Source organism: Hypanus sabinus, chromosome 3 (assembly GCF_030144855.1).
Source record: "Hypanus sabinus isolate sHypSab1 chromosome 3, sHypSab1.hap1, whole genome shotgun sequence".
Classification (NCBI taxonomy): Eukaryota; Metazoa; Chordata; class Chondrichthyes; order Myliobatiformes; family Dasyatidae; genus Hypanus; species Hypanus sabinus.
The window spans coordinates 27,365,352-27,384,116 of NC_082708.1; the positions used below are offsets into that span (position 1 = coordinate 27,365,352).

General features: G+C 42.0%; 1 protein-coding gene across 1 annotated transcript in view; it reads right to left on the reverse strand.

Moving 5' to 3' along the window:
- Window positions 1-1,964: 1,964 nt before the first annotated feature.
- LOC132391128 (mitochondrial uncoupling protein 2-like) overlaps window positions 1,965-18,765 on the reverse strand; it is a 41,716-nt gene continuing 24,915 nt past the window's right edge. Inside the window, exons 4-9 of the mRNA XM_059963937.1 lie at window positions 15,735-15,942; window positions 13,744-13,941; window positions 12,054-12,155; window positions 11,790-11,970; window positions 3,317-3,443; window positions 1,965-2,488 (exon numbers count right to left, since the gene is read on the reverse strand). Of these exons, the coding sequence (XP_059819920.1) occupies window positions 3,332-3,443; window positions 11,790-11,970; window positions 12,054-12,155; window positions 13,744-13,941; window positions 15,735-15,942 (801 nt within the window). The 3' untranslated portion in view covers window positions 1,965-2,488; window positions 3,317-3,331. The remainder of the gene's footprint in view (window positions 2,489-3,316; window positions 3,444-11,789; window positions 11,971-12,053; window positions 12,156-13,743; window positions 13,942-15,734; window positions 15,943-18,765) is intronic.

The window sequence follows — 18,765 nt, forward strand, 5'->3', positions numbered from 1 at the left end:
TTATTCATTTCCATACATGCAAGCTGACCTGCTGAGTTCCTCCAGCATTTTGTGTGCATTGCTTTGGATTTTCAGCTTCTCAGACTTTGTGTTTCAATGTGCGGATTAATGTGTGGAGCCACAGGAGATGGCTACATCTTAAATGAATGAATCTCATCTGCATTTGCCATGGAGAAGGACATGGAAGAGGGTCACAATATATAGGATCATACCAGTATTACAGGGAGGAGGTGCTGAAATATGTGTGGGTAAATCCGTTTGGTCTACTCAGGTGCATACCAGGGCATTATAGGAAACAATAGGCTATTTCTGGGCACTGGCAGGGTTTTTTATACTATCACTAGCCATAGGAAGTCTTAACAATAGGTAATGATGTTAATGAAGAACTGTGGGGATAATCCCTTGCAACAATGATAGGAACATTATTGGAAAGGATACTTTTGGAAGGCAAGGAAGTGTGAGAGATTGATTTTTTTTTAAAGTGATGACCAAGAGGATTGATGAGGTTAGTGCATTAAATGTTGTCTACCTGGACTTTAGCAATGTGTGTGACAAGATAGCACGTATTCTAACCCTCTGGACCACCCTACCACGTGGGATCCAGGATGAGCTATCCGACTGGATACAAAGTAGACTTGGTGATAGGAGGCAGAGGGTGGTAATGCAGGACTGTTTCTCCAGATTGAAGGCCCAAAACCAATGGTGTGCCAGATTGATGACTAAGTGTCTTGTCTGTCATATATATCAATGATTTGGATAAAACTGCAAGTAGAAAGATTAGCAGGTTTTCAGATAACATCAAAATTGGTGGTATAATGGACAGTGAAGCAGGTCCAAGGTTACAATTGTATAAAGGTCAACTGGGACAGTGGACGAGTGAATGGCAGATGGAATTTATCTCAGACGAATGTGAAGTGATGCTTTCAGCAAAGTTAAACCAGGGCAGGACTTGCATCATGTGTGGCAAGGCCTGGGAGAGCGTTGTTGAACGAAGAGACCTTGGGGTACAAATACCTAGTTCTCTGAAAGTGGGAACACACAGACAGGGTGACGAGGAAATCATATGGCCCAAACATTCTTTCCAGGTGGGGCAACACTTCACCTGCAAATCTGCTGGGGTTGCCTGTTTTGTGCAGTACTCCCGATGCAGCCTCCTCTACATCAGTGAAATCCAGCATAAATTAGGCAACCGCTTTGTTGAGTACCTCCGCTCCATCCACCAAAAGCAGAACTTCCCAATGGGCCAAACATTGTAATTCCAATTCCCATTCCTCCACTAGTAAAAATAATTTTTCCTTCCCCTCCACTCTTCTATTCGCCATTCTAGTCTCTTATCTCTTCTCAGCTGCCTAACACCTCCACTTGGGTCCTTTCCTCCTTCAATGTCTCCTGTGGTCCACTCCCCTCCCCTATAAAATTCCTTCTCCAGTCCTTTAATCTTTCCTGTCCACCTGGCTTCTCTCATCACCTTCTAGTTATCCTTCTTCCCCTGCCCCTACTTTTTTTATTCAGGAGTCTTCCCCCCCCCCCCCCACCTTTTCAGTCCTGAAGGGTCTCCGCCCAAAACGTCCAGAGATGCTGCATTACCTGCTGAGTTCCTCCAGCATTGCGTTGCTTTGGATTTCCAGCGTCTGCAGACTTTTGTTTATATATGGTATTCTTGCCTTCATCAATCAAGGCAGTGTGTACAAACTATTGGGTAGGCTGCACTTGGAGTATTGGAAGGTTGTGATTGAAATAAACAAGATGCAGAAAAGATTCTCAAGGGTGTCGCCAAATTGGGAGGACCTTAGTTACCATCTGTTACGTACCTCATAACTGGGTGTCTGACCAGCAGAGAAAGAAGAATCCGTTGGAGCCCGGTGGTACCAAACTAAAGGTGTTTATTAGTAAACTACACAATACAATATCAAAAATGCAAATATACATATAAAACAAGTTAGCAGTAATAAACCTAAAAGTGTAGGAATAATAATAATAATTAATAAACAAGCTCTATTGATGTCTAGGGGTAAATGAATTGTCATAGGAAAGTATAGAGTTCAGTTCATAAATGCTGAGGTGGTTATGGTTGTATTGGAATCGTTGGAGAGAGAGGGAGTGAGCAAGATGTAACAGCAACAGTTGCGACAGGCAAACCTTTTTGTGGCTTTCTTAATCTGTAGTATCGTTGTGGTCATTCAGTTATGACCCCTCTGGTCTTCAGCTAGACCGTTTTTCTGTGGTGGACTCATCTCTCTGGCATGAGTGGACACACACACAAGTCCCCACCGGCCCTGCTGTAACACTGTGAGCTTTACTGACTGATCTCCTGGTTCGGTCTCCGAAGCCCCCACCTTTCTGTGGGTTCCCAACACTCAGTCAGTGTTCACTGGTGTGTCTGAAGGGTGTCTCTCCAGACCTGTCTTTTATCCCCACTCATGGGGTCTCAGCTATCCATCAACTCTGAATGACCGTGTCCATCAAATTAGGCCACTCCTGCTGTCTCCTGAGGAATGTTAACAAGCAAAGTAAAGTCCTTGTAGTAGAAGGTAAATAATTCATGAAGAGTCATAATACAGTATATCAACAGTCTCTCTTCCCCTCTTATCTGTAGCAAATGTTCTTGCCTGGGCTTTATCTCTCTCTCATGAGCGGCATAACAACAGCAATAGTTTGTAGTTCTCGGGGGGGGGGGGGGAATGGTTAACTCTGCACCCCAATGTCCATCAGGTCTGTCCATCACTCATAACACATCAGAAGATTGGATAAGCAAGGTCTACTTGGAGCAATGGAGTATGACAGATTCTATGATAAAGCTATATTAAAATTATAAGAGACAGTAGATAGCAATTGTCTGTTTCCCATGGTAGGAGCATCTAATAAAACTAGACGGGAATATGTTTAAGACAAGAGGAAGGAGGTTTAAAGGGATCCGATGAGTAATTCACCCACTTGACATAGACAAGGTAGTTGTACCTGGAAAAAAGCTGCCAGAGGAGATGGTAGAGGCAACATTTAAGAGGCATCTGGCCAGGTTGTTGAATGAGTAGGGCATAGACATGGGTCAAAGAGGCCCTGGAACTATGCCTTACATCTGAGATTAATCATTAATTTTGCTTCATCATTCCATAATAGATACTAGAAATCATCTTTATTCACCACATATATTTTAAAAAATCACAGGCTCTTGGTTCAAAGAATTTATAAGTTACATGATTATGGTACATTACTATTGACCTGCAACAGCATCATAACACAAATCCTTTAAAAGATCCATGTCCACAAAATTCATGCATTATTTAAAGGAATTCAGTATATATACACTATCTGTCACCATATATAGAGCATATCAAAGAGATTCCCAGGACTGCTTGGCCAACATCATTGCACGTTTCAGCTGTTCATAGGAGACAAACATCACCACATTCCATGAGCCCAGCCTCAGGAAGGAGGGCATGAACCTGTCGAAAATGAAATGATAAATCTAGAATTATCTTAAGTGATTGAGAATAGTCTCCCTTATAAACAAGCACCTGTAAAATTAAACTGTCAGTAGTTATGGAAGTTAGAATGGTCTACATTTCTCCCTGCCTTACCATCATGCACAGATTAAACTTGTTACGACATAATAGATTTGCTATCAAGCCTCACTGTTTACTTACATTAAATCCTCAAATTTAGTTTGTTTGCTTTTGTGATACTAAATCAGACAATTCAGTGCATTGAAGAAGCAGCTGGCAAGAAAATTATGTACACAGCCAATGCAAGGCACAATAGAGATGAACAAGCAGAAAAGAGCGGCCAGTGAGTGAGTGGGCCAGTGAAGGAGTGGAGCTTTGAGGCTTTGGCTCAAGAGGTTTTGGTGAGAAGAGGCAGAGGACGAGATTGCTCCCAGTGAGGTAAAGCCAGGTAAGTTTCTTTTATTAATTGACTTAGGAGTTGGTAATGGAGGCAGTATATAGGGCAGTCCAGTTCTCCGATTGCAGGATGTGGGAAGTTGGGGACAGCACAATCGTCTCTGATTACTACACCAGAAAAAGGTGCATCCAGCTGCAGCTCCTGACAAACTGAGTTAGGGAACTGGAGCTGGATGAACTTCGGATCATTCAGGAGGCAGAGGCAGTAATAGATCGGAGTATCAGGGAGACAGTCACCCCTAAAAGTCAGGAGAGGGAAGGGAAATAGACAGAAAGAGCAGAGCACCCCTGTGGCCGTTCCCATCAACAATAAGTATACTGCTTTGGATACTGTTGGTGGGGACGACCTACCAAAGACAAGTTGTAGTGGTCATGTCTCTGGCACCGAGACTGGATCCTCAGCTCAGAAAGGAAGAAGGGAAAAGAGGAGAGCAGTAGTAATAGGGGATTCTATAGTTAGGGGAACAGATAAGAGGTTCTGTGAGAGAGATCGAGAAACCCGGAAGGTCTGTTGCCTCTCCAGTGCCAGAGTCCGTGATATCTCAGATCGAGTTCTCGGTATTCTCAGGAGAGAGGGTGAGCAGCCAGATGTCGTGGTCCTTGTGAGGACCAATGACATAGATAGGAGTAGGGATGAGGTCTTGAGGAAGGAATATAGGGAGTTAGGAAAAAAGTTAAAAAGCAGGGCCTCAAGGGTGGTAATCTTAGGATTGCTGCCTGTGCCATGAGACAGAGAGGGTAGGAACAGGAAGTTATGGCAGATGAATGCGTGGCTGAAGAGCTGGTGCAAGGGGTAGAGGTTCAGATTTCTGGATCATTGGGATCTCTTCTGGGGAAGGTCTGACCTGTACAAAAAGGACGGGCTGCACCTGAACTGGAAAGGGACCAATATCCTGGTGGGTAGGTTTGCTAGAACTGTTGGGGAGGGTTTACACTAGTTTGGCAGCGGGGTGGGAATCAGAATCTGAGTGCAGAGATTAGAGTTGACGGACAAGGACATGATGCTCTGAGTTGGTGAGGAAGGACAGGCAGGGGACAAGACATAAATGTGGCCAGTTAGAGAGGTTGAAATGTGTCTGTTTCAATGCTAGGAGTATTAGGAATAAAGGGGATGAACTTAGAGCATGGATCAGTACGTGGAACTACGATGTTGTGGCCATTACTGAAACTTTGCTGGAGGAAGGGCAGGATTGGCTGATGCAGGTACCAGGGTTTAGGTGCTTTAAAGGGAATAGGATGGGAGGTAGAAAAGGGGGTGGGGTGCAAGTAGCATTACTGGTCAGGGATAGTATGACGGCTATAGAAAGGGAGGATGCTACAGAGGGAGTGTCCACTGAGTCAGTCTGGGTGGAAGTCAGAAATAGGAAGGGATCAATCACTGTGCTGGGAGTAGTCTGTCGGCCCCCAAATAGCCCTCGGGACACCGAGGAGCAGATAAGCAGGCAGATTTTAGAACGGTGCAGGAAATACAGGGTAGTAGTTATGGGTGATTTCAACTTCCCTCATATTGACTGGCACCTCCTGAGTGCAAGGGGGATAGATGGGGCTGAATTTGTCAGGTGTGTTCAGGAAGGATTCCTGACACAGTATGTGGACCGTTCAACGAGAGGAGAGGCTATACTGGATCTAGTTCTGGGTAATGAACCTGGTCAGGTGACAGACGTCTTGGTGGGGGAGCATTTTGGTGAAAGTGACCACAACTCCCTTAGCTTCAGCATAGCTATGGAAAAGGATAAAAACAAGACAAAATGGTAAAGTGCTTAACTGGGGAAGGGCTAACTATGAAGGCATGAGGCAGGAACTAGCAAGAGTAAATTGGAAATGGATGTTCAAGGGTGAAAGCACAGAAATAATGTGGAGGAAGTTTAGGGACCACTTGTGCTGGGTTCAGGATAGGTTTTTCCCACTGAGGCAAGGAAAAAATGGTAGGAAAGGGGAACCGTGGCTGACAAAACACGTGAGGCAGCTCGTCAAGAGGAAAAAGAAAGGAGAGTATCTTAAATGTATCTATTTTAATGCTAGGAGCATTGTGAGAAAGGTGGATGAGCTTAAAGCGTGGATTGATACCTGGAATTATGATGTTGTAGCTATTAGTGAAACATGGTTGCAGGAAGGGTGTGATTGGCAACTAAATATTCCTGGATTTAGTTGCTTCAGGTGTGATAGAGTAAGAGGGGCCAGAGGAGGAGGTGTTGCATTGCTTGTCCGAGAAAATCTTATGGCGGTGCTTTGGAAGGATAGATTAGAGAGCTCCTCTAGGGAGACTATTTGGGTGGAATTGAGGAATGGGAAAGGTGTAGTAACACTGATAGGAGTGTATTATAGGCCACCTAATGGGGAGCGTGAGTTGGAAGAGCAAATGTGTAAGGAGATAGCAGATATTTGTAGTAAACACAAGGTGGTGATTGTGGGAGATTTTAATTTTCCACACGTAGACTGGGAAGCTCATTCTGTAAAAGGGCTAGATGGTTTAGAGTTTGTGAAATGTGTGCAGGATAGTTTTTTGCAACAATACATAGAAGTACCGACTAGAGATGGGGCAGTGTTGGATCTCCTGTTAGGGAATGCGATAGGTCAGCTGACAGATGTATGTGTTGGGGAGCACTTCGGGTCCAGTGATCACAATAGCATTAGCTTCAATATAATTATGGAGAAGGACAGGACAGGACCTAGAGTTGAGATTTTTGATTGGAGAAAGGCTAAGTTTGAGGAGATGCAAAGGGAATTAGAGAGAGTGGATTGGGTTATGGTTTTATGTTGTTTTATGGGAAGGATATAATAGAGAAATGGAGGTCATTTAAGGGTGAAATTATGAGGGTACAGAACCTTTATGTTCCTGTTAGGTTGAAAGGAAAGGTTAAAGGTTGGAAAGCACCATGGTTTTCAAGGGATATTAGAAATTTGGTTCGGAAAAAGAGGGATGTTTACAATAGATATAGGCAGCATGGAGTAAAGGAATTGCTCGAGGAATATAAAGAATGTAAAAGGAATCTTAAGAAAGATTAGAAAAGCTAAAAGAAGATACGAGGTTGGTTTGGCAAATAAGGTGAAAGTAAATCCTAAAGGTTTCTACAGTTATATTAAAAGCAAGAGGATAGTGAGGGATAAAATTGGCCCCTTAGAGAATCAGAGTGGTTAGCTATGTGTGGAGCCGAGGGAGATGGGAGAGATTTTGAATGATTTCTTCTCTTCGGTATTCACTAAGGAGAAGGATATTGAATTGTGTAAGGTGTGGGAAACAAGTAAGGAAGTTATGGAACCTATGACAATTAAAGAGGTGGAAGTACTGGCACTTTTAAGAAATTTAAAAGTGGATAAATCTCCGGATCCTGGCAGGATATTCCCCAGGACCTTGAGGGAAGTTTGTGTAGAGATAGCAGGAGCTCTGACGGAGATCTTTAAGATGTCATTAGAAACGGGGATTGTGCCGGAGGATTGGTGTATTGCTCATGTGGTTCCATTGTTTAAAAAGGGTTCTAGAAGTAAGCCTAGCAATTATAGACCTGTCAGTTTGACATCAGTGGTGGGTAAATTAATGGAAAGTATTCTTAGAGATAGTATTAATAATTATCTGGATAGACAGGATCTGATTAGGAGTAGCCAGCATGGATTTGTGTGTGGAAGGTCATGTTTGACAAACCTTATTGAATTTTTTGAAGAAGTTACGAGGAATGTTGACGAGGGTAAGGCAGTGGATGTAGTCTATATGGACTTCAGCAAAGCCTTTGACAAAGTTCCACATGTAAGGTTAGTTAAGAAGGTTCAGTTGTTAGGTATTAATGCTAGAGTAATAAAATGGATTCAACAGTGTCTAGATGGGAGATGCCAGAGAGTAGTGGTGGATAATTGTTTATCGGGATGGAGGCCGGTGACTAGCGGGGTGCCTCAGGGATCTGTTTTGGGCCCAATGTTGTTTGTAATATACATAAATGATCTGGATGTTGGGGTGGTAAATTGGATTAGTAAGTATGCCGATGATACTAAGGTAGGAGGTGTTGTGGATAATGAGGTGTGTTTTCAAAGCTTGCAGGGAGATTTATGCCGGTTAGAAGAATGGGCTGAACATTGGCAGATGGAGTTTAATGCTAAGAAGTGTGAGGTTCTACATTTTGGCAGGAATAATCCAAATAGAACATACAGAGTAAATGGTAGGGCATTGAGGAATGCAGAGGAACAGAGATCTAGGAATAACAGTGCATAGCTCCCTGAAGGTGGAGTCTCATGTAGATAGGGTGGTGAAGAAGGCTTTTGGAATGCTGGCCTTTATAAATCAAAGCATTGAGTACAGAAGTTGGGATGTAATGTTAAAATTGTACAAGGCATTGGTAAGGCCAAATTTAGAATATTGTGTGCAGTTCTGGTCACCGAACTATAGGAAAGATATCAATAAATTAGAGAGAGTGCAGAGACGATTTACTAGGATGTTACCTGGGTTTCAGCACTTAAGTTACAGAGAAAGGTTGAACAAGTTAGGTCTCTATTCATTGGAGCATAGAAGGTTGAGGGGGGATTTGATCGAGGTATTTAAAATTTTGAGAGGGATAGATAGAGTTGATGTGAATAGGCTGTTTCCATTGAGAGTAGGGGAGATTCAAACGAGAGGACATGATTTGAGAGTTAGGGGGCAGAAGTTTAAGGGAAACATGAGGGGGTATTTCTTTACTCAGAGAGTGATAGCTGTGTGGAATGAGCTTCCTGTAGAAGTAGTAAAGGCCAGTTTAGTTGTGTCATTTAAGGTAAAATTGGATAGGTATATGGACAGGAAAGGAGTGGAGGGTTATGGGCTGAGTGCGGGTAGGTGGGACTAGGTGAGATTAAGAGTTTGGCACGGACTAGGAGGGCCGAGATGGCCTGTTTCCGTGCTGTGATTGTTATATGGTTATATGTTAGATATAAGAAGCAGGAGGGGCTCATGCGAAATATAGGGTAGCCATAAAGGAGCTTAAGAAATGACTTAGGAGAGCTCGAAGGGGGCATGAGAAGGCCTTGGCATGTAGGATTAAGGAGAACCCCAAAGCGTTCTATGCTTATGTGAAGAGCAGAAGGATGACAAGAATGAAGCTGGGGCCGCTAAAGGATAAAGAAGGCAACATGTGCCTGGAGGCGGAGGAGGTTGGGGAGGTCCTAAATAAATACTTTGCTTCAGTATTCACAAGTGAAAAGGACCTTGATCAGGGTGAGGTAGAAATATAACAGGCCTGTGTGCTGGACAATGTGGAGATTAAGGAAGAAGAAGAGTTGGATCTTCTTAAAAACATCAAGACTGATAATCCCCAGGGCTGGATATGATACACCCCAGGTTGTTGTGGGAATTGAGAGAAGAGATGGCTGGAGTATTAGCTATGATCTTTGAATCCTCTTTGGCTGCAGGGGAGATGCCGGAGGACTGGAGAATGCAAATATAGTTCCCTTGTTTAAAAAAAGTAATAGGGAGAATCCTGGGAACTGTAAACCAGTGAGTGTTATGTCAGTGGTCTGCAAACTATTGGAAAGGATTCTTAAGAATAGGATCTACAAGCATTTGGAAAAGTACAGTCTACTCAAGGATAGTCAACATGACCTTGTGAAGGGAAGGTCGTGCCTCACGAGCCTAATTGAGCTTTTTGAAGGGGTAACAAAAGAAATTGATGAGGGTAGGACAGTAGATGTGGTCTACATGGATTTTAGCAAGGCATTTGACAAGGTCCTCCACAAGAGACTCATCCAGAAAGTCGTGAGGCATGGGATCAGTGGAACCTTGGCTGTTTGGATATAAAAAATTGGCTTACAGGAAGAAAGCAGAGGGTAGTAGTGGAAGGAAAGTATTCTGCCTGGAGGTCGATGACTAGTGACTAGTGGAGTGCCGCAAGGATCTGTCCTGGGACCACTGTTCTTTGTGATTTTTATAAATGATCTGGATGAAGAGGCGGAAGGATGGGTGAGTAAGTTTGCGGATGTTACGAAGATTGGAAGAGTTGTGGATGGAGCTGTAGGTGTCAAAGGTTACAAGAGGATATAGACAGGATGCAGAGTTGGGCAAAAAAGTGACAGATGGAGTTCAATCCAGAAAAGTGTGAGGTGATGCATTTAGGAAGGTCAAACCAGAAGGCTGAATACAGGGTTAATGGTCGGTTACTTAAGAGTGTGGATGAACAGAGGGACCTTGGGGTTCAAATCCTTGCATCCCTCAAGGTCGCTGCACAGGTCAATAGGATAGTTAAGAAGGCCTATGGGATGCTAGGCTTCATTAACAGGGAGATTGAGTTCAAGAGTAGAGAGGTCATGTAACAACTCTACAAATCTCTGGTGAGACCACACAGAGTATTGTGTTCAGTTCATTATAGGAAGGATGTGGAAGCTATGGAGAGGGTGCAGAGGAGATTTACCAGAATGTTGCCTGGATTGGAAAACAAGTCTTATGAGGCAAGGTTAGCAGAGCTGGGACTTTTCTCTTTGGAGTGTAGAAGGATGAGAAGGGACTTGATAGAGGTCTACAAGACTATGAGAGGCATAGATAGGGTGGATAGTCAGTACCTGTTTCCCAGGGCACGAATAACAAACACCAGAAGGCATATGTACAATGATAAAGAAGGGAAGTTTAGGGGAAACATCAGGGGTAAGTTTTTTTTGTGTTCTTTTTTCTTTTTACTCAGAGGGTTGTGGGTGCCTGGAATGACTTGCCAGGGATGGTGGTGGAGGCTAAAACATACAGGGGTATTTAAGAGTCTCTTGGACAGGCACATGGATGAAAGAAAAATAGAGAATTGCAGGATAGTATGAGTTTAGTACTTTTTTAAGGAATATAGGGGTCGGCACAACATCGAGGGCTGAAGGGCCTGTACTGTGCTGTAGTGTTTCTAGTGTTGTAGTGTTCTAGAATGTATCAGTGCAGTGATACTGCAGTTCATAGATTGGGTGGGACTGGTAGGGGAAGGAGGAAGGATGAAAGATCAGTGTGAAGAAGTAGCAGAAACCCAGGACCAGCAAGCACAGAAATGGAGTAGTAAGCATCAAAAAATGGCACAAAAATCATCATTAGGCCATTAGCCTATTTCAGGTTTCAAGAGAAGATCTGGTTCAACCCAAACAGGAAGACAGATTTAATTGTTGGCAATTTTGTCAGGTAATCCGATAGCACAAAGGGGTTCCAATTACCTGGCAAACTATCGAGGAGACAAATTAGGGGGAGGGAGAATAAAAACAATGGACAGTGTCAAAAGCAAAATTCAAGAATTTGGACGACAAAGTTGGTAATACGAGATCAGTGATGACAGGTGAATGGTGTCAGGTTTCAAACAGGAAACCTGCTATCTAAGAAAGTAAACCCATTGACCATTAGCTGAGGTGTGGTTGACCCATAAGGAGCAAGGATACAAAGAGTAATGTGTAGAATACAAAGGACCCTACAGCTGAAGAAAAAACGATGAGAATGGTGCAATAGTGCCACTGCACCATGCGCTCTTTTTAACCAGCTGTTACTGTGCAGAGCAAGAGTAATAATGTTAGATAAAACCAGAACTAGAGGTCATAGGTTAAGGGTGAAAGGTGAAATGTTTAAGGGGAACACCTTCAGTCAGAAGATAGTGAATTTGTAGAATGAGCTGCCAGCAGAAGTGCTGGATACAGGTTCAATTTCAACATTTAAAAGAAGTTTGGAGAACTGAAAGAATGGAGTTCAGGTCAATGGGACTAGGCAGAATAGTAGTTCAGCATGGACTAGGTGCACTCAACAGCCTGCTTCTGTGCTGTAGTGTTCCACCTTATAAATCTCTACAAATCAATGGGAAAACAAATAGAAAAATTAACAGAAGATTCTGTTAAAATCTTTAACACAAAAAGATTGTGTTAAAAAATTAACACGAGAGTCCAGTCTCGCTAAATCTCCCTATGCTTATGGAATAGAATGGTTACCCTTTATAAAAAGCTGTCAAGCCCTCCTTTCGCAGCATGGCGAAGGAACAATTAATAGCACTACTGTACTGGCCAGGGGTAGAGTTCATGTATCGCGTCTTCACAACATCAACGGGTGAAGCAACAATGGTCGTGCAGAACCCAGCAGCAAAACCAGCACAGAAGTGGCAAGGAAGGTTATCTGCAAATAAAATATCAAATCACTACTTTGCCTCAGTTAAAAATAGTATAGTCTTTTAGAATCACTAATGGTGCATCACTTACCGGTCATGAGATTATATCTTAAGATTGCATCCTTGAACAAGTCATAAGTGACCAGTTCTGCACAATTCACAATGGAATTACGAGCAATATTTGGCAAAGCACCTGTGTAAAAAATACACTTTAAGGCAAGTGGAAAATCCCTTTGAAGCAGCCTCTTTCAATATAGACAGGAAGTCCTTATTGTCAAGTCTAGTCAACATAAACGCAATGGCCACTTTATGAGATACACCTGTTTGTTAATGCAATATCTAATTGGCCAATCATGTGGGAGCAACTCAATGCATGAAAGCACACTGACATGCTCAAGAGGTTCAGAGCAAACATTAGAATGGGGAAGGAAGTACAAGACTGTATGTTGAACTGTACTCTTTGTTTTGTATATTGAATTAAACAATGGTCCTGCAAAACTGATAAGAGATCAACACATGCTTTATAAGGAAATGTGTCCATTTCTGGATGAGCACATCTAAAAGCAGTAAAGTATAAATTAGAAGATTTTGTATTCAATCCATGACATGTCCTAACATCTTCATCAGCCTACAGATTTTATAGTCATAGAATGCTACAGCACAGAAAAAGCCTTTTTGGCCCATCTAGTACATGCAGACCTGGTCTTCTGCTAAGTCCTGTACATCTGCACCCAGACCATAACCCTCTGTACCTCTCTCGTCCATGTACCTATCCAAACTTCTCTTAAACATTACAGTTGAACCCAGGTCACTCCATATTCATACCACCCTGAGTGAAGAAGATCCCCCTCAGATCCCATTTAACTATTTTACCTTTTGCATATAACCTCTCATTCTAGTCTCACCCAACCTCAGGGAAAAAGCCTGCATGCATTCACCCTCTATATAGTACACACCTCAATTTTGTATGTATTTATCAAATCTCACCCATTTCTCTTACACTCTAGGAAATAAAGTCCTAACCTATTCAACCTTTCCCTACAACTCAGGTTCTCAAGTCCCAGCAAAACCCCTGTACATTTTTCTGTACTCTTTCAAGCTTATTAATGCCTTTCCTGTAGTTAGGCAACTGGAACGGCACACAATACTCTAAATTTGGTCTCTCCAACATCTTAAACAACTTCATATAACATCCCAACTCCTGTACTCAGTGCCCTGATTAAGACCAATGTGCCAAAAGCTCTTTCCAACCCCATTTACCCGTGATGCCACTCTAAAGGAATTATGGAGCTGTATTCCCAGATGCCACTGTTCTACCATGTTCCTCAGCGCCCTACCACTCACTGTGAAAAACCTACCCTGGTTTGTCCTTCCAAAATGCAACGCCTCACACTTGTCCGCATTAAAATCCTTCTGCAAATTTTCAGCCCGTTTTTCCAGGTAGTAGAGATCACACTACAAGCTTTGATAGCCATCCTCTGTCCACTACTCCCTCAATTTTAGTGTCATCTGCAAATATTCTGATCTGTTTTACTACCTTATCTAAATCAGTGATAAACATCTCATCTACATTTGTGTTTTCTTCTGGGAGAGGGCACACCAAAATTTCATTTCAAAAAGGGGAATATTGTTCAATTTAAGGACCATGTTGATAATCCTTTTCTGCACCAGTAATGGGCCCCAGGAGATCCCACTTTTCTACATGCCATTGATAGCTGTCAAATGTGAGCTGGTTAGTTGATTAAAACATTTCATTACTACGGAATGAGAATTTCACAGACCTTTCCATAATCCTTTGAATCCTTCTTCTTTGGCAATTGTTCTGTAGGCATTCAATGTCCCACTGTAGCGCTTAGTCATACCAGTGAGGTTTGCTTGTGCTTGAAACCTGACTTTCACCACATCGGTAGGCTGTGCCAAGGTGACTGCCATCGCGCCAGTTGTACATCCAGCAAGCAAGCGACATCCGATGGAGATAGCTGGATAAAAAATTTACAAATTCTCAATACCAGCTTTATGGTAGCAGAGTTGAGTCAAGAAACAGGTCCTTCAGCCCCTCTGGTGCATGCCATCCAAGCTATCCCCCTTTGCCCATATTTGTCCCACATCCTTCTCAACCTTTCCTGTTCATATACTTGGCCAAGTATCTCCTAAATGTTAAATTACCAGTCATCTCTTTCCTCTGGCAGCTCATTCCATATTCTGATCACCCTCTGGGTGAAACAGTTGCCCCTCAGGTTCCTATTAAGACTCTCCCTTACACCTATGCCCCGACAAGAAAACTGTACATTGACCCTATCTATACCCCCACCCCATGATTCCATACATTTCTATCAGATGATTCCTCATTCTATGCTCAAAGGCTGAGGCTGAAGTTGTTGGAACCAATGTTCAACTAGATCGATGGTGAGAAAAGGGAATTGGGCATTGAAAACAGAGCAGGCATAGGGGAGTGTTCCAGAGTGACAGAGAATTTCTGAGTCCTATGGAACAACACCCATTTTCAACTGATAGAAACGAATAAACCTACTTCTCTGTAGCCCTGTATATTTTTCCCTTTTCAGTTTAATTTTAATTCTATTTTGTATGAGAGAGATCTGCGTTTGCATTTCAGGAAGCGGATACACAAAGAGCTGAATAAAAATACAGCTCACCTTCTTCTAAATTCTTATCAGTCATCTCAGATCTGCATATGCCTGTTTATTCAAATATTAGAAAATTCCATTATTGGTTCACCTGCTATAATTGTCTTATTCCCATCAGAGGTACAGTACTATATTTTAATATCTTCAATATTCAATATCAATTTAAATTCAATAGCAATATAAATTTCAATATCTTTCCTCATATGTAAGCCTCCCAGAAATGGACTGTAGATGTGATTTACAAACATTAACCATGACACTGTTGCTTTTGGATTCAAAATCGTAACCTTCAGCCCAACTTGTCCATACCAACCAAACAGCCTATTCAAGCTAGCTCCATTTGCCTGCACTTAGCCCCATGTCCCCTGAAGCTTTCCTATCCATGAACCTGTCCAAAGTCTTTTAAACTTTCTACCATTTCCTCTGGCCACTTGTTTGACATATTGATCACCCTCTGTGTGCAAAGACTTGTCTCACAGACCCCCTTTAAATCTATGTCTTATAGTCTAGTCTACTGTGAGAAGATGGACCATTTATTATACCTACACCCTCACAATTTTGTAAGATCTTTCTGCAAGGTCATCCCTCAACCTTTGATTCCCCACGAAAAAGAGTCCCAGCCTATCCAGTATCACCCTCATGGGAGCTTTTCTAGGCCCTTTCCGGCCTATGGACATCCTTCCCACAGCTGGGCAACCAGTACAGCCTATAATGCTCCGTGAATCTCCATCATTGTGTTGTACCACATTGTGCATCTCACCTTTGTTATGTAGAAAACATTTGTCTAACTGCCCCTCCAATTTTCCTTTCCTCCCCAGAAAATGTCCGTGTAGCCCCAGATCTCTTCCTTTAAAATTGCACTATTGCAAAATTGCATTATACGTTTTTATGTACAAATTTATGTACAACTTTTTCCTTCATTTCCCTCCCTCCCAACAACTGAGCAACTTCCCAAATGTCCCAGCCATTTAATCACTGGGTCTCCCTGAAATCTACTATTATTCATGAACTAATTTTGTTTTACAACATTAATCTAGACACTATAGACAGCAGGCAAAGCAATAATTTTCACTATGCCCCAGTACTTGATATTAATACACCAATTTACCAGTTCAGTGCATACTTACTGTCAGATCCATTGGAGTAGAAGAGTTTAACAGAATCATAAAGCCCAATGCGAACAGAAGAGAAACTCATCTGACGATGAAGACCAGCCACTAAGCCATTGTAGAGACTTCTCACTCCTTCAGTCCTCACAATTGTAGCTATGGTACCAAAGACCCCCCTATACTTCACAGAAGTCACACTCTGCACAGATCTGGATTCTCCTTGAATCTGTGGATTATAAAGATTATTTCATTTTGACTGGATAATTGTTCATGTTACTTATTAGCATCTTGTACAATCACTTAATCCGTTACAAATGTAGCTGCAAACCACCCATCACTCTTGGGGTACATTTCAGTCTACCAAGATATAAACACAATTATTAATATAAAAATGATGATGTGCAATATTTATTCATAACTTGATAGTTGTAAATGAATTCAAGCTTCCAGTTTAGAGCCATGGTGCATGTGATATTATGAGGAGAGGGCCACATTTCCTACCACATCTCACATGAAACTTGCTTGAAGCCAAATCCTGATATTCTCCATGATGCACCAGTGTTGGACTTTAAAAATGGGATTGTTCGTTCACATCGGTATGAGAACTTTTATATGTGGACAAGTACATGGATAAGAGGGTTTTGAGGGATTTGGGCCAGATTGGGCAAATGGAACTAGCTTGCTGGCCACCATGGTCAGCGTGGATGAATTGGCTTGCTTCCATTGCTCCCCTACTCTACAAGCCAACAACAATGGCAATTCTTTTTCAAAATTCATAGATTAAGCTACAAGAGAACAAGTTACAGACAAGTAGGAATGGCCAAGAACCAGTACAAATTCGATGGGCGATGGGGAAAAAAATAAATCTTTTCTCTAATGTTTGACTGGATTGAAATTATTTTTGCTCATTAGCTCCAGACTATTTCCTAACACCCAGTCAATATCCAAAACATCTCATTATCAATTTTAAAATATTAATTAACTTTCCGCCAGCTCAAGTACAATTTGGGCACTCTGCTCTAAACCCTAATACACCGTTAACATCATTAAGAAGTTCCAAATTGAGTTTCTGAAGAGGCAGAAGTTCAAAGTTTCTAATATCTTGAATGTATCATGTGCTCCTCCCTTCAAGCATTGGGCCTGCAAACTTACCATTGATGTTTTCTGAACTTGATTCAGCAAGTTTACAAATAGGTTGATAAAAGAATTAAGGACTGCCAAACATGAAGAGGTGCATAAAGTAAAATTAGACACCATAGCCTAGCAGAACAATAGTAAACCAGGTCTAAAAGGTCTAAAATCAGGCATTTCCCATGGGAACTATTAGAGATATGTTGCATAAAATAGAGGCCCCAAGTTTCCAAAGACATTTCTATGGTGGCATCACACAGCTGGTACTTTTCTGTTGCAGAGGCTGTAGAGAAATGTTTTTCCCAGCTATTCCAATTCCCTTGCAGATCACAGGCAAGCTGCCAACAACAGCGTTTGTAACGTGTTGGAAAAGGAGAGCGGATGTTCTCTTGTCAAACAGCCCCAAACCAAAATTCATTGCTCAATTTGGAGAGCATTGCAATTCCTTCCTCTTCAGTTCACACAGTCTTCCTAAGATTTGTTCAGCTCTTGTAGATCCAAAGTCAGTGATCCATAAACATCACTAATATCTTCTGTTGCAAGACAAATGCAGTAACCTCACTAGAAACAGATCTCACGCAGCATGTACTGCCATTCCTTCAATGTTTCCTTGCTGGGGCAAAGCTGGGCAAATGTTTGACAATAGATGGGTTCACATTATAATACATTAAGCTGGCATCAAATGCAGAGAAGGCTGCAGTCAGTCACCGCAAAGTTGAATGACCTGCAATGATCCAAGTGTCACCAAAATGCACCAATTATAAACTCCTTGCTGGCAGATTTAACTCATTTTAAATTTGCTGTGTATAGATCTTGTAGAGCAGGGGTTCCCAACCTGGGGTGCCTGCACCCCCAGGGGATGCGAGATGGAATTTCAGGGGGTGCGACAAAGAGTGACTTGTGTCCTTGAGTAACTCATCACTCAGCCAGCTGCCAGTGTGCCTTGAGAAGTGGTAGTAAATTTTCTCCCAAGCACACTCCAGTCTCCCGCTGCCCGAGTCAGCATTGAGGATTCCATCAGTGTTACCTGGGAGTTACACCTCAGAGTTGAGGAGTCTCATCAATTTTAGCTAGGTTACATCTCAGAGTTAAAAATCATCTCATAATGCCAAAATCTTTATACATCCCAAATCAACCATCGAGCAATGACTTCGCGTTAAAACCAAACCCGCAGACAGTAGGTAAATTATTCAATTATAAAATTTTATAAAGCCACATTTTGATAAAAAGCAGCTGAAGTCATTCATTCGTATTTGTCTCAATGCATTAAAGAAGTTTTTGAATTTCAAAGGTTTTTTTCCTTGTAAAAGGTTTTTTTCTTAAATCGTTGATAATTTTAAATTGTGTTAGTTGAGGAGGTATTATGCTTAGCACTGAGGACTTTGAATCGTGATGGGAGTTCATATCTCTGGTAATCATCGGAAATAGGTGTGTAAATTCAGTAGAGAGTAGCCTAAAAAGTCACATCGCGTCCCCGTAGCATTTCCACCTGACGATTTATCTTGGCGTAACTGCAGATAATATCATAATATAATATTCAAAAGTGTATTTCTCACGATACTTTGCTACAGGCATGTCTGGTTGAGTAAAGTGGTCATCCCTGACTTAGTCAGATAGTTTTTCTCATATTAGCTCATATTTTTCTCTTTACCCTTAACCCTTCATCATGTCAAAAAGAAGGAAATGGAATGATGATTATGTGTAGTTTGGTTTCACTTGCACAACAGGAAATGATGGCTTGCAAAAATCCCAGTACATTCTTTGTAGCGTTGTGTTTTCCAACTCAAATCTGAAGCCATCCAAGCTTCAAGAGCACTTCAAGAACAAGCATGGTGGAGCTGATGTTGAAGGACATGATGTTGGGTTATTGAAAGTCAAAAGAGCTTGTTTTGATTTACAAGGAACTCTTCCAAAATTA